This window comes from Cryptomeria japonica, chromosome 8, assembly GCF_030272615.1.
Source record: "Cryptomeria japonica chromosome 8, Sugi_1.0, whole genome shotgun sequence".
In the NCBI taxonomy this organism is placed as follows: Eukaryota; Viridiplantae; Streptophyta; class Pinopsida; order Cupressales; family Cupressaceae; genus Cryptomeria; species Cryptomeria japonica.
The window spans coordinates 1,457,292-1,471,469 of record NC_081412.1 but is presented as its reverse complement, the minus strand read 5'-3'; the positions used below and the strand labels follow the sequence as shown (position 1 = coordinate 1,471,469).

At 37.4% G+C, this 14,178-nt stretch overlaps 1 protein-coding gene across 2 annotated transcripts in view; it reads left to right on the top strand.

Moving 5' to 3' along the window:
• The window catches only part of LOC131028861 (piezo-type mechanosensitive ion channel homolog), a 293,857-nt gene that overhangs the window by 152,586 nt on the left and 127,093 nt on the right, over positions 1-14,178 (top strand). For both annotated transcript variants that reach the window (XM_057959226.2, XM_057959227.2), the window contains one exon: positions 6,526-6,654. In XM_057959226.2, coding sequence (XP_057815209.2) covers positions 6,526-6,654 — 129 coding nt within the window. The remainder of the gene's footprint in view (positions 1-6,525; positions 6,655-14,178) is intronic.

The following is a 14,178-nucleotide window of genomic DNA, read 5'->3' as shown; positions in this document are numbered from 1 at the left end:
TGGTTTGGACTAGGCGGATTCCACGCGAGTGCATTCATTAACTTCCTTCATTCAATCTCATTAACCATCATCTAAAATGAAGATTCAGCAAGAGACCATGCATATTGTAAAGAAACGACACATTTCACCATAACTTCAATGAAAATAGAGTTCATTTACAATCAAGGCAACAATTTCTTGCATTTTCTTCCTAATCTACTCTAATTGCTATTCTATTTGCTGACTATTCACTATTGACTATTCTCTAACTATTAACCCTTACAAATGAAGAGCCAGAGCTTTATATAGAGAACTCTTTACAATTCAAAGGCTCTGATTGATTTAGAATCATTGGCTAGGATTACAAGATAAAAACCCTAATGAGGGTTTGTTACAACAAACTTCCTTAGCCAATGAGAAAATTGCATTCAATACTTGAGAACCAATAAGAAGCAAGGGTAGGTACATCGAAGTTTGTGCCATCACTGTTGAGTCAGGTACACTGAATCTGGACATGCTGAAGTGGAGCCACTTGACTAGAGGAACAGTGACTGGGATACCACCTTGTCTTGCGCTTGTTCTGTGATTGATCCTCCTCTGTCTTTGACGTGATGAATGATGTACCTCCTTGATTCCCATGTGCTTGATGAGGCCTCCTCACGGTCAAGTCACTCCTCCTCTGGTAGCTTATATTGCTTTGAAATGCTTACAAGATCCTTCTTCTCTGTCATCTCGTGATTTATTTGAGGATAGTATGGAGATCTTGAGGATAGCTTGCAACTTCTTGAACACTTGACGTCCTCCAATTCTTTAAAAGCACCTTGAGTCCCCCCTTATGCATTTGAAATATCCTTGATGATGATGGAACTGGAATAGGTTTTCCTTGCCCCGGCCTGGTCTTGCTGATTTTCAAAACAAACCAAAAGATGATTAAGGAAACATAATATATTTATCCTAACATGGCATTTCTTACCTTAAATCATCAACTAGAAGGCATTAGAATGAAATTCGCTCAAGATCCTCTCCAGGGATAGGCCTTGTAAGAATTTCGCTCTGGACCCTTTGGAGGGGTCAGGAGCGAAATTGTTAAAAGCACAAATCTTGACCATTTACTTCAATCTTACTTCTAAGCTTGGCTCTTATGTCTTCTCACCATTTTAATCTTTCTCATCTGGGTTCAAAGTGATGTCCATTTCAAAGTGTTTTGGCAAGAAATAAGGGTCAGGAGCAATTTTGTCATTTTGCTCAATTTACCTCACATTTTCATCATTTCACAATCTTGAACTTAACCTTTTAAACCTCCTCCCATCATGATCACACAATTAGCCTCTTGCCTAGCTCAAACAAGGAGAAAAATAGGGAGTTCAAAGGATTTCGCTCTAGACCCTTTGGAAGGGTTAGAAGCGAAATTCATGATTAAGACTCAATTCCATCACTTCCTTACTCCAAATTGCTTTTCAAGGCAAGTATATATTAATCCTCTCTCCACCAATGCCTTAGGAAACCAAATCTAGATTTCAAATATGAGCAAATTAGAGGTTTTTAAGAATTTCGCTCTGGACCCTTTGGAAGGGTCGGGAGCGAAATTCATGCTTTGCTTGTTTTTTTCTCACTAAGCTCCATTCTTCATCCTTTAATAATTAAAAAAAAAGTCTTTGGCCTTCAAAATTGCTTGGGAATGAGTTAACTTGTAGGTTGGAGCAAGGTATAGTGCTTCATGAAGAAATTCGCTTTGGACCCTTTGGAAGGGTTAGGAGCAAAATTCTTCCTTTAGGTTGAATTCCTCCTCCTTCTTACTTAGTTTTACTTTGATTCTCACCTTTCGATCTCTTTCTCATGAAGACAACACTTATTTGACCCTCAAGAAGGCCTGAAAGGAGGATTTCTCTCTAGGCCTTGGCCAAGGACAGGACCCATAAGGAATTTCGCTCTGGACCCTTTGGAAGGGTCAGGAGCGAAATTCACACTTTTAGGTTAATTTCACACTTCTTTTCCTCAAAACTCACCTCAAACTTGACTTATCCAATCTCTTCTCACCATAATCAAGTCAATTTGCCATCTATTTAACTCAAAACAAGGTCTTTTTAATGCATTAGGCAAAATACAGAGTTAAGTTGAGGATTTCACTCTAGACCCTTTGGAAGGGTTAGGAGCGAAATTCATGTTTAGGCTCATTTTTGCATTTCTTTTTGCCTCAAACTACCTTTCAAAGGCAAGTACGCATCAAAGCCTTCCCTACCATGCCTTAGAAGTTAGAAGTCAAAAATCTTGGTCATAACAAGGAGCAAATAGGAGTTACGGGAAATTTCGCTCTGAACCCTTTGGAAGGGTCAGGAGCAAAATTTGTCTTTGAGCTCATTTCACACCTCCTTTCTCCTTTCTTTGCCTTGAATCTAACTTCTCAAACCTTCTTCTATCTCCCTCAAGTCAACTTGCTCTCAAAGTGGTGTTTATTTCAAAGTTTTAGTGAGGAAATAAGGTCTCCCAAGAATTTTGCTCTGGACCCTTTGGAAGGGTCAGGAGTGAAATTCACATTTTTGGGCTCAAATTGACTCCATCTCCACCCTTTCCTTATCAAAACAAGTGCTTAGCTCTCAAGAATGCCTGGGACAAGGATTAGTTCATAGGTTTGGGCAAGGTAGAATGCCTTGTGAAGGAATTCACTCTGGACCGTTTGGAAGGGTCAAGAGCGAAATTGCTCTTCTAGGCTCTATTCACCCTCTCTTCTACTTGGCTTTGCCTTAGAATTGATCCTTTATCCATTTCCTTCCATGTTCTTGCAAATTTGCCCAACCATTCAATGACTTAGGTGAAGACTTAGATCCTTTGGGAAATTTCGCTTTGGACCCTTTGGAAGGGTCAGGAGTGAAATTTGTGAATTTGCCTTAGATACCACTCAAACATCCAAACTTCTACCTCAATCACATTGCTCTTACCTCTAACAAACCATCTTGAGGAGTTCCTGGCTCAAAAGAATGGATTACAAGGACATTTTAACCATTTCGCCCAAGTACCCCTAGAAGGACAGGACCTATCCTAGAATTTCGCTCTGGACCCTTTGGAAGGGTCAGGAGTGAAATTGGTGAGTTGGGCTAAATTTTCTCATTTTCCCCTCAACTTTGCCCTTTGACTTGGTTGTTTGATCGTTCCTTCATCCTAATCAGGTCCATTCGTCTTCAAGGTGATATCAATTCAATGCTTTTGATGACAAATTAGGTCTTTTTCCAAGGATTTCGCTCTGGACCCTTTGGAAGGGTCAAGAGCGAAATTGGTATTTTAGGTTCAAATCTTGACCTTTTCATCAAACTTTCCAAGTCTAGGCTTGCCCAAGGCGTTCCCAAAGGATAAATAGGTCAGCTTCTCATCAATCCATGCCTCTAGGACTTCATCATTCATCAATTTGACCAAACTCAAACCCTCAAAGATGATATTCACTCACAAAGCTTCATTGACTTCGACATAACCTAGCAACAAGGGCAAAATTTGACCTAAGGAAGGCTTTCAGAGAGACCCTGACCTGGACCACCTACTGACCCACCTTAATTCAAGCAGAGCCTGTTATCTTAATGATCCGTCTGATAACTCTCCAAATGCAAAGGCTAATAGACAAGATCCTAAAAGACCAAGAAAACAAATCCTAGAAAGCAAAAAGTAGAGGTCCCCATTTGCAATGGGGCGATGTGTGAATACATCACAACAAGTATGTACTTTGATTCCAATCACCTGAAGAAGAACTTGCAACCTGTTAAGTTTGCTTACAACATTAGTTAAAAACTTAAAAGTTAAAACCTAATTATAAATATAAAATAAAAACATTTTAATCTGATAGCATCAAATGGAAAACGATAAAAATAAAAAATAAAACGATACATACTTGGGAGAGAATTTTAATTGGAAGAGGCTACAAGAAAATGGAGCCTTGACCATGTACATACCACCACTCGTTAGCATCCATCCCATATCTGGCTTGAAGAGCTATGGTATCATGATATTTTGTAGATATGAATTAGCCAAACTCCCTAAGTTAATATTTTTTAGTTTTTCTCATTTGAATATCTTTTTCTAAATGCAGCCCTATAGCTAGTAGCGACCTCCGCACCTCTATATAGTGGCACCGTCCTTGTAATGTGAGCATCTCTATGCTATAAAAAATTGGCATCAAGGCAAATGCTAAGAGATGTAAGGGGGTGGTCATCTTGTTCCAATGGTTAACAACAATTTGTTACACAATTTTAAAAAATGTTTCTGTTGGGTCATGTTCCTTGGCCTCTATTATTGCTTTTATTTTCTCCACCATGTAGTCCATGCAATCATAAATTTCACTCAAACTTGGGCGATCAGTATCAACATACCTAATCATGGTCATGATGGGCTCGGTGAAACTCAAAATATATTCCACACGATCCCACCAATCATCATCAAGGATCAACGCTCTAACTTTTTGGGCTCTTATAGTGTTTGATTGCTTGACAAGGTGTTAATGACCATAGAACTCAAGGCCTCTCGCAACTTCACGAGTCGTCTTAAGACAAGTTTGTGAGATGCAAATCGTGTTTTGGCAACCTAACATGGCATTAAAAAACGCTCTAACTTTTTGGGCTCATATAGTGTTTGATTGCTTCACAAGGTGTTAATGACCATAGAACTCAAGGCCTCTCGCACCTTCACGAGTCGTCTTAAGACAAGTTTGTGAGATGCAAATCGTGTTTTGGCAACCTAACATGGCATAAAAAAATACACATCATATATCAACTATAAAAAATAAAAATTAAAAAAATAAACAAAATTTAAATTACCTTTAACAACACCGACTTGGAGAAGGTCCTGAGTATGGCTTGTGACATGTGATTTTGTGTGCCAATCTTTTGCATCATCAAATTGAGTGAACGAACTGCACATGGTGTCCAAAAAATGTGACTATATGTAGCCTCCACTATAGACCCAACTGCCCTACAATTTTTATCATTGTCCGTTATGGCTTGGACAACATTTTGAGGCCCCAACATGTCAATGGATTCTTTGTGGATATTGGCAGTGAAGCTTGCGTCTTTCACTTGCCTCTCACAATCCACTACATTCAAAAACATCACCCCTTTAGGGGAAATTGCTATAACATTGATCAATGGCCTATTTTTGCAATCTTTCCATCCATCAGAAACGATGGACATAGCTATTTCGGGCCATGTATCTTTGACGACTCTCAATTGTGTCTCTATGGAAGCTTTCTTCTTCTCCAATAAGGTGGTTTGCACCTTTTCATACTCGGGTCAAATATAATCAGGCGGTGTATTGCAAAGGGTGTGCACCATCCCCGAAAAAAAGGTGATCTAACAAATTTGAAAGGAGCAACAAGCAACACTCTGATCTGCAACCTCTCTGCTTTCATTTTTGAAGGCCCTATCTAATGGGCCTCTTTTTTTTGTAAACACAACAACCTCTGGTATAGAAAGTGGTGGCATTGCCATGAAGGTATGTGGGCCAGCTGGTCTTGTGAGCCACTAAGAGGCCTCTTCGAGGTTGCCTTGACAATAGGATAATTAGTCTTCGGTCTGTTTCTTCCATCTGCTTCCTCTTGTTCTCTAATATATTGTAGGATTAGAGCTTTTGGCAGCTCGGAATTGGGTACTGGTCTAATCTGCCAATATCACCCGTGACTATCTTATTTTGCGAGAGTGCCTATTTGAAATCGTTCCACACATTGTGGCATGATCATAGGGGCTAATGAGGGTGAATCTTCCTAGACCACCATTTTTATCAAGTTGGGATATTTTTGCAGTTTTTCTACATCACATATTTCAAAGTTTAGAGAGGAGGTTGTCTACATCACATATTTCAAAGTTTCCAAAATTTCACGAGGAAGAACCTTATATGTGAAAACTTTTTCAAGTGATATTCCATGTACAAAGTCATTAAATGCCACTACATGTCTTCCAACGTTAACAAAGGATTGTAATAGTTGACTCATGAATAGTGAGCCAACTATCCAATCATCCAATTTACAACTCAAATCTTAAGCAATACTGAACCCAATTATGTGCCCAATGCCACAAACAAATCACAATGCACAAATGCTAAAAGATAAGAAAAACCATATTATGAATCATGAATCAAGATGTTCTGGTTCAAACTCTGGAACATCATCACAATATCAGAACTTAGGAAAAAGCGATCCTTTGGAATTATCAAGAAGACATATCCAAATTGTCAGACCTAATTGATCAGGCTTATGAAAGTTCATAGAACGTAGATGCACACACATCAAATAATGCACAAAGTAGTCAAAGCCATCTCCAAGCTTTTAGGCATTTCTTTGTATGAATGATATTAAGGATTTGCTTAGATGACTAGAAGTCTATAACTAAGGAATTTGCTAGAATGCCCAGATTTTGATGCTAATATCACATTGTATTTTATATTTTTATTATTTTCATGAATTACTTTATGTTTCTAGATTGTAAATTAAGTTTGGAAAAAAAAAGAAATATTGAATTAAGTTTGTAATCCAATGATTATATTAAAAATATTAATAGTATTATTTTTGTGCAGAGGAAAGCAAAACAAAGGTTTTAATCCTGGCAATAGCAGCATGGTGTTTCCGCAGGAGCTCACGCTCAATTTCATTGCTTCTTATGTTCAGCTTAGGAATGAAGCTTGGGCTTTTGCATGCCATATATAGTGAGTAAATCATATTTATCGATCCCTGTTTTTATTTTCTCTATGAAGTGGGTGCACCTATTTATTGACTAAAGTTTCCTAAGCTTGGGCTTTTGCATACCGTATATAGTGAGTAAATCATATTTATCGATCCCAGTTTTTCTTTTCTATATGAAGTGGGTGCACCTTTTTATTGACTAAAGTATTTTTATGTATCTATTCTAGTATTTTTATGACTTGAACATAGAAATGCTGACTAATATGAAATTATTGTTATCTTTTTTTTTTAAAACACTAGAGATAGAAATCTTTGCAAATCCAATTTTCATTTTAACTTGGAAATATTTGAGTTCTTTTAGGTATTTTTATTTGAAGTATACCTTTGATATATATAATTGACCAAAACCATTTGGAAATCAGCATGTAGTTTGTAAACACAAGGAAAGAATGGTTTCAATTTTAATGGGTCGACTCTACATTAAGAAAGTAAACAGAAAATGGTTTTATGCAACAATTGCCATGTATTATGTAATGCATATTGCATACATAATAATGAATCGAACATGTGCAGCAAGCATTATAAAAGGGAGTGCATGAGACATTAGTTTATAAAGGCAGTGTTTTCATACTAGAAGCAATGATAATGGACCATCATTAAGCGAATCAATGATTATGGGCAGCAATTAAAAACTAAGTTATTGATTCGGGAACGGGTGCGGATATGACACATTATTTTTTCGTTGGGTACGGGTATGGGTACATTTGTACACACACACATATAATAGTATTACTTAATATTATAATATCTCGCATTTATAATGAAAATTGGAACAAAGTGTGGTGACATTTTACTATAGGTGAAAATGCACAAAGATCAGAAATGGAAACAGAAGGGCACAAATATTTCCTGTGATCATAAACTGAAACAGAAGGGCACAAAGATTTCAGGTGATAAGAAACAGAAACGGAAGGGCACCCATAGGGAATCCGGTTGCCCGAGACACACCCTAGATGAACTTGAGGGTGAACGAAAGCGTCAATCTAAATGCTATCGGGCTAGTAACCTGATGCATATTAATGTTGATTCATTTATGAATCGGCATTAATATGCTATCGGGGTATTAACCCAATAGCATATGTAATGCTATTTGTTATCGGGATAAACATTTATTCGGGCCATTAACAAAGCATCATAACTAACACCGCTTCAACCGAGTGTTAAGTATTAATGTTAGTTACCAAACATAACCGAAATCGGGATGTGCACCGATCAATAGGTGCCTTGATCGGTCATGTCTAAAAGACATGACCGGTCAAGACATCTATTCACCGGTCTTCTAAAACATATAAAGCCCGACATGAATCATTTGCAGAAGATATAGAAAAATATTAATGATCTCTCTCCTTCTGCCTGCAACAAAATAATCAGATTATTAGACAGTATAATCATATAAAATTCTCACATATATAATATGTTCTTTTATTGCAATTGAATAAAACTTTACATGGTATCAGAGCCAAGTTGATCGAACTTGAGACTATTCAATTTTGTGAATAATATAAGAACAAGGTTATATACTACATCACATTTTTCCAATGGCTAGCGCTATCAGATTCAAAGACAGACTCGGAGGTGGCGATGATTTTTCAGCCTGGAAGTTTAGAATCCAGATGATCTTAAAGGAGAACAAAGTGGATTCATTTGTTCAAACTAAAAATGATCAACCTGAAAATGAACCTGACAAAACATCATGGATTGAGGGAAATGAAAAGGCCATCAAAATAATAGTTGATGGGGTGAGAAACAACATAATGCCCATCATACAAAAACATCAGACAACTTATAAAATGTGCAGAGCACTTGAAAGCACATTTGAGATATCAAATGCAAGTTGAATTCTGGCATTAAAACGAGAAATAAATCATATCACCATGAACAAGGGGGAGACAATCAACGCCTATTTTATGTGGATATCAATTCTAAGAGATGAACTAGCAACTCTGGATTATGAGATCCAAAGCAAAGAGTTAACACTCATTGCTCTAGATGGGTTGCCTAGTGGATGGAGTACATTCGTCCAAGGCATTAGTGCAAGGTTCAAGTATCCTAAGTTTGAAAGATTAAGGGACGATTGTCTCCAAGAAGAATCAAGATTGAATAAGATGGGAATAAAACAAAAGAACATAGACGAAGGCCTTCAAGTTCTAAATACTAACACAAATAAGACAACCAAGAAGAAGCAATTTAGGAAGAGGAAGGGTCATCAAGGCAAGAACACTTCAAAGAAAGACCTATCACATATTCAATGCTATAGGTGTGATAAGTTCGGGCACTTTGTTGCAAAATGTCTAGAGAGAGCCAAACAAGCCACATTTGCTAGAGCAGGAAAATCTAAAAGAGAAGATGACTCCCAGAACTATGTCCTTTACTCAGCACTTACAAGCCATGCATCAAATAAGTCTAACTCCTGGGTGATCGGCAGTGGCTCATCCATACACATTATAGGGTTTAGAGAAGTGCTAGACTCCATGACAGAGGATAATGATGAGGAAGTAACCATCAAAGATGATTCCTCACATCTAGTTAGAGGAATTGGTTCCTGCACCATCAAACTGAAGACAGGCATATCATTGCAACTCGAAGGAGTACTATATGTCCTCGGCATCAAGAGAAATCTAGTCTTCATATCAGCCCTAGAAGTCAACAGATACAGAGTAACCTTCATGGAGAACAAGGTGTTGGCTTGGCCAAGAAATTCTTCCATCAAGAAAGCTAAAGTCATTGGTCAAAGACAAGGCTATTTGTATGAGCTGTGCACAGAGCCCAACCTAGCCCTAATTCATGAAGCAACAAATGCAAATGAGGTCTAGCATAGAAGACTAGGCCACCTGAATTATAGAGCTTTATCATCTATGGGAAACCTTGTCACAGGTTTACCTAAGTTGCAGCAATATCATTCAGAGGCATGCAGGGGATGTGCCCTAGGTAAAAATATCAAGGGTGCCTTCCATAATAGTACTAGGAAGACAAGCAAAGTTTTAGAATTAGTTCATTCTGATGTATGTGGACCCAGGTCCGTTCCCTCTCTAGGAGGATGTTTGTATTATGTAATATTTGTTGATGACTACTCTAGGAAAACTTGGATCTACTTTGTGAAGTGTAAAGAATCAGAAGAGATCCTTAGTAGGTTTAAAGAGTTTAAATCCCTGACGGAGAACTACTCAGGAAATAAAATTAAAATCCTAAGGACTGATAATGGGGGGGAATACACATCAGAAATATTTAGAGATTTTTGTAAAAACTCAGGGATTAAGAGGGAGCTAACAATACCTTATAATCCTCAACAAAATTGGGTAGTTAAAAGGAAAAATAGGACAATTGTAGAAGCTACCAAAGCCATGATTCTTGACCAGAATCTAAATATCAATCTTTGGGCAGAAGCAACTAACACTGTTGTGTATATACAAAACAAATGTCCTCACTCACATCTTGAAGATAAAACTCTTGAGGAAATATTTACCAAACTAAAGCCAGATATCAGCCACCTTCTGGAAAAAGGGGAATACTTGTAGGATATAGTGAAACATCCAAGGCCTATAGAATATATATACATGGTCAGAGAAATATTGAACTTAGTAGGGATGTAATCTTTGAAGAAGATTTAGCCTTCAAAAGAGCCCTAAGTACAATAGAGCCTGAAATCTATATCCCCACTCCTAACATAGAAGAAGATCCTACTCCTGAGCTTCAGAGGGAGAATCTTGAGGAAACTATAGGTGAAACTCCTATCCCACCTAGAGAAAACCTCAAGAAAAGACCTCTATGGGCCACCAAGACTGTAGCAGAAGCTCAGAAGTTTGCTGCTCCTTCAGGAACCTTCAGAAAAAGCAAAAGACCTAATAAATTCACTAGCTATGTTGCTCTTATGAATGATCTCTCTAAAGCTGAACCAAACAATGTATCAGATGCACTTAAGCATCAAGTATGGAAGGATGCCATGTCTGAAGAGTATCAGTCCATTATGAAGAATGATGTTTGGGAGATCGTTCCTAGGCCTACTAAGAAATCTGTTGTTTCATCTAAATGGTTTTTTAAAATCAAACTTGCTGCAGATGTCAGTATTGAAAAGCACAAGGCCAGATTTGTAGCTAGAGGGTTCTCTCAAAGGGAAGGAATAGATTATGAAGAAACCTTTGCACCTGTAGCCAGATATACCTCAGTAAGAACAATACTAGCCATTGCAGTAGCAAAAGGGTGGAAGGTGCACAAGATGGATGTTAAGACAACATTCCTTAATGGTAAGATCTCAGAAGAAGTCTACCTAGAGCAACCTGAAGGATTTGAAATTCAGGGTGCAGAGTCTCATGCGTGCAGACTCAAGAAAGCTCTCTATGGTCTTAAACAGGCTCCCAGGGCTTGGTGTGAAAGAATTGACACCTATCTCTCTAAACTAGGTTTCTCTAAAAATGATGCAGATCCAAATCTCTACTACAAACAAAATAAAGGTGATATGTTAATATTGATTCTATATGTTGATGACTTACTAATCACAGGAGAAGATCACCTCATAGATCAATGTAAGAAAGATTTATCTAAAGAATTTGATATGAAGGACTTGAGACTCCTTCATTACTTCTTAGGTTTGGAAATATGGCAAAATTCTGAAAATATTATACTAAACCAAGGAAAATATACCTTGGACATTTTGAAGAGATTCAGAATGCATAACTGCAGACCTATGACCTCTCCCATGGAAACAAATTTACATAAACTTAAGGAAGCATCAACAGAGTCACAATCCACTGACCCTACTCTCTACAGATAGATGATTGGGTCCCTAATGTATCTGGTGAATACAAGGCCATATATCTGTTATGCGGTCAATGCCTTAAGTCAGTTTATGTGTGAGCCTAAGGAAATCCACTTGATTGCAGTGAAACACATTATGAGGTACTTACAAGGTACTCTAAACCTTGGTCTCAAATATGAGAAAGTCGATCTAGACCTACACGGATTTATAGACTCAAATTGGTCTGGGAGTGTGACTGACAGGAAAAGCACTTTAGGGTGTTGCTTCAGTTTAGGATCAGCCATGATATCTTGGATCAGCAGAAAACAGTCTTCTGTAGCACAGAGTTCCATCGAGGCTGAGTACATTGCAGCTTCCATGGCTGCTCGAGAGGCAGTATGGCTTAGGAAGTTGCTTGTGGGACTATTTGGTAAACCCATGAAATCCACTGTCATCCATTGTGACAACCAGAGCTGCATAAAGCTTTCTATAAATCCAGTATTTCATGACAAATCTAAGCATATTGAGATTCCATACCATTATGTATGAGACATGGTAGACAAAAATGTGATCAGATTGGAATATGTTAGTACAGGAGATCAGACTGCAGATATTCTGACCAAACCACTTTCCAGAGTGAAGGTTGATCACTTCAAAAAAGGTTTAGGTATGATAGAAAGGTAATCTGCTTTGTAAATAAGATGTTTAATGTGTAAACTTCTTTTGTCATGCTGGGACATTCTGGGTTTCACCCCCTGTGTTCATATCTAAGAGGTGACGATCTCTCAGATTATGAACGCTTGTATGCAGACATCATAAGGTAACGATCTTATGATTCTCTAAACTAGTTATCATGTTGGATCTCTGGTATGTCATGGATGTGCCATGATGGTGTTGTGATAAAACATTTGTATAAAATGTTTGTGCACATATCACAACTTGGATAAGATGAGAATCTAACCATCCTCATATGTTTATCCTTAGTATTGCGTGTTTAGGCAATACTGATATCACATGTTCAGGTGATATCTTGTCATAATGAAATGATGAATCTTTTATATCACATGGTTAGGTGATACTCTATGTCACATACTTAGAGTGATGTTTTATATTTGTATCTTATGTCCTGATGATACTTCATATCATATGTATAGATGATATATATTCTTGGAGACTGACATTATGGAAAAGAAATGTGATGCAGGTTACTTTATCTATCTTCCAAAGCTAAGAGGGAGTGTTAATGCATTAGTAGCTTCTGTAAGATAAGACTTTCCTAACCCTTTAATCTCCTCTATTTTGTTTTGGTTTACTCATCTATGCTATTAGATTATCTGATTTATGCTTTCCGAACTGAATATGTTTATCAGATTATAACATTGATCATGATTATGATATTGACATTGGATAAATATGGATTAGATTGACGACTTGTTTAACTATGTTAAGCGTCGATCTAAATGCTATCGGGCTAGTAACCTGATAGCATATTAATGTCGATTCATTTATGAATCGGCATTAATATGCTATCGGGGTATTAACCCGATAGCATATGTAATGCTATTTGTTATCGGGATAAACATTTATTCGGGCCATTAACAAAGCATCATAACTAACACCGCTTCAACCGAGTGTTAAGTATTAATGTAATTTACCAAACATAACCGAAATCGGGATGTGCACCGATCAATAGGTGCCTTGATCGGTCATGTCTAAAAGACATGACCGGTCAAGACATCTATTCACCGGTCTTCTAAAACATATAAAGCCCGACATGAATCATTTGGAGAAGACATAGAAAAATATTAATGATCTCTCTCCTTCTGCCTGCAACAAAATAATCAGATTATTAGACAGTATAATCATATAAAATTCTCACATATATAATTTGTTCTTTTATTGCAATTGAATAAAAATTTACACTCTTCACCAAAAGTCATCTCCTTTCTGTTTGTAAAGTTGCCTCATCTGTGAAGAAGGCCGACCTTTCACGAATAGTCACCATACATGTATATATCCACTCAAGTGAATTCATTAAAGTGACATTCGATTTTTTGATCAAGGCAAGTTCGTATGACTTCAAGAAGATTGATCATCTTCAGCATATTATCATATTGCTTCTGATCGATATATTAAGGAGATATTTCATTCATTGTATAAATTGCACCTAGGAGAGGTGCTATCTTCATTGCTTCAGATCAGCCTAGCCTTTGGGCCTGTTGTAAAGCAGATTTCTGCCCTCCTCAATATAACAATACAAGGATTTGGCTGGGTTTTTCTTCCTCAAGGAGGGTTTTCCCAAGGTATTGACTGTGTCTTATTGTTCCTTATTTCTGTATTTCTTCTTAATTCATTTCTGATCATAAAACTAGCATGGTATTAGAGCTAGTTTTAAGAAAAGATCTGATGAGAGATGTTTAAGCAGTCAAGTAAACTTTTCATCTAGGGCAGATCTTGAAGGCAAAGTATTACAAATCTAAGGTTGCAAATTATTTCAGACTTAAGGACAGATTTTTTTGAAGGAGAATTTGTAAGGAAAAAGAAAATGGTGAATGGTGTCAAGGTAGAAGATAGGCTTGATGGAGCCTCAAACTTCAACTCTTGGAAACCCAGGGTACTCATTGCATCAGAGGAGAATGATCTTCTTGATTTCGTGGAAAGTGATATGCCCGAGCCTTCTGATGATACTGAGAAAATCTAGTGGAAGAAAAATGGCATGAAGGCTAGGAAGATCATGATAGACTTTGTGATGAAT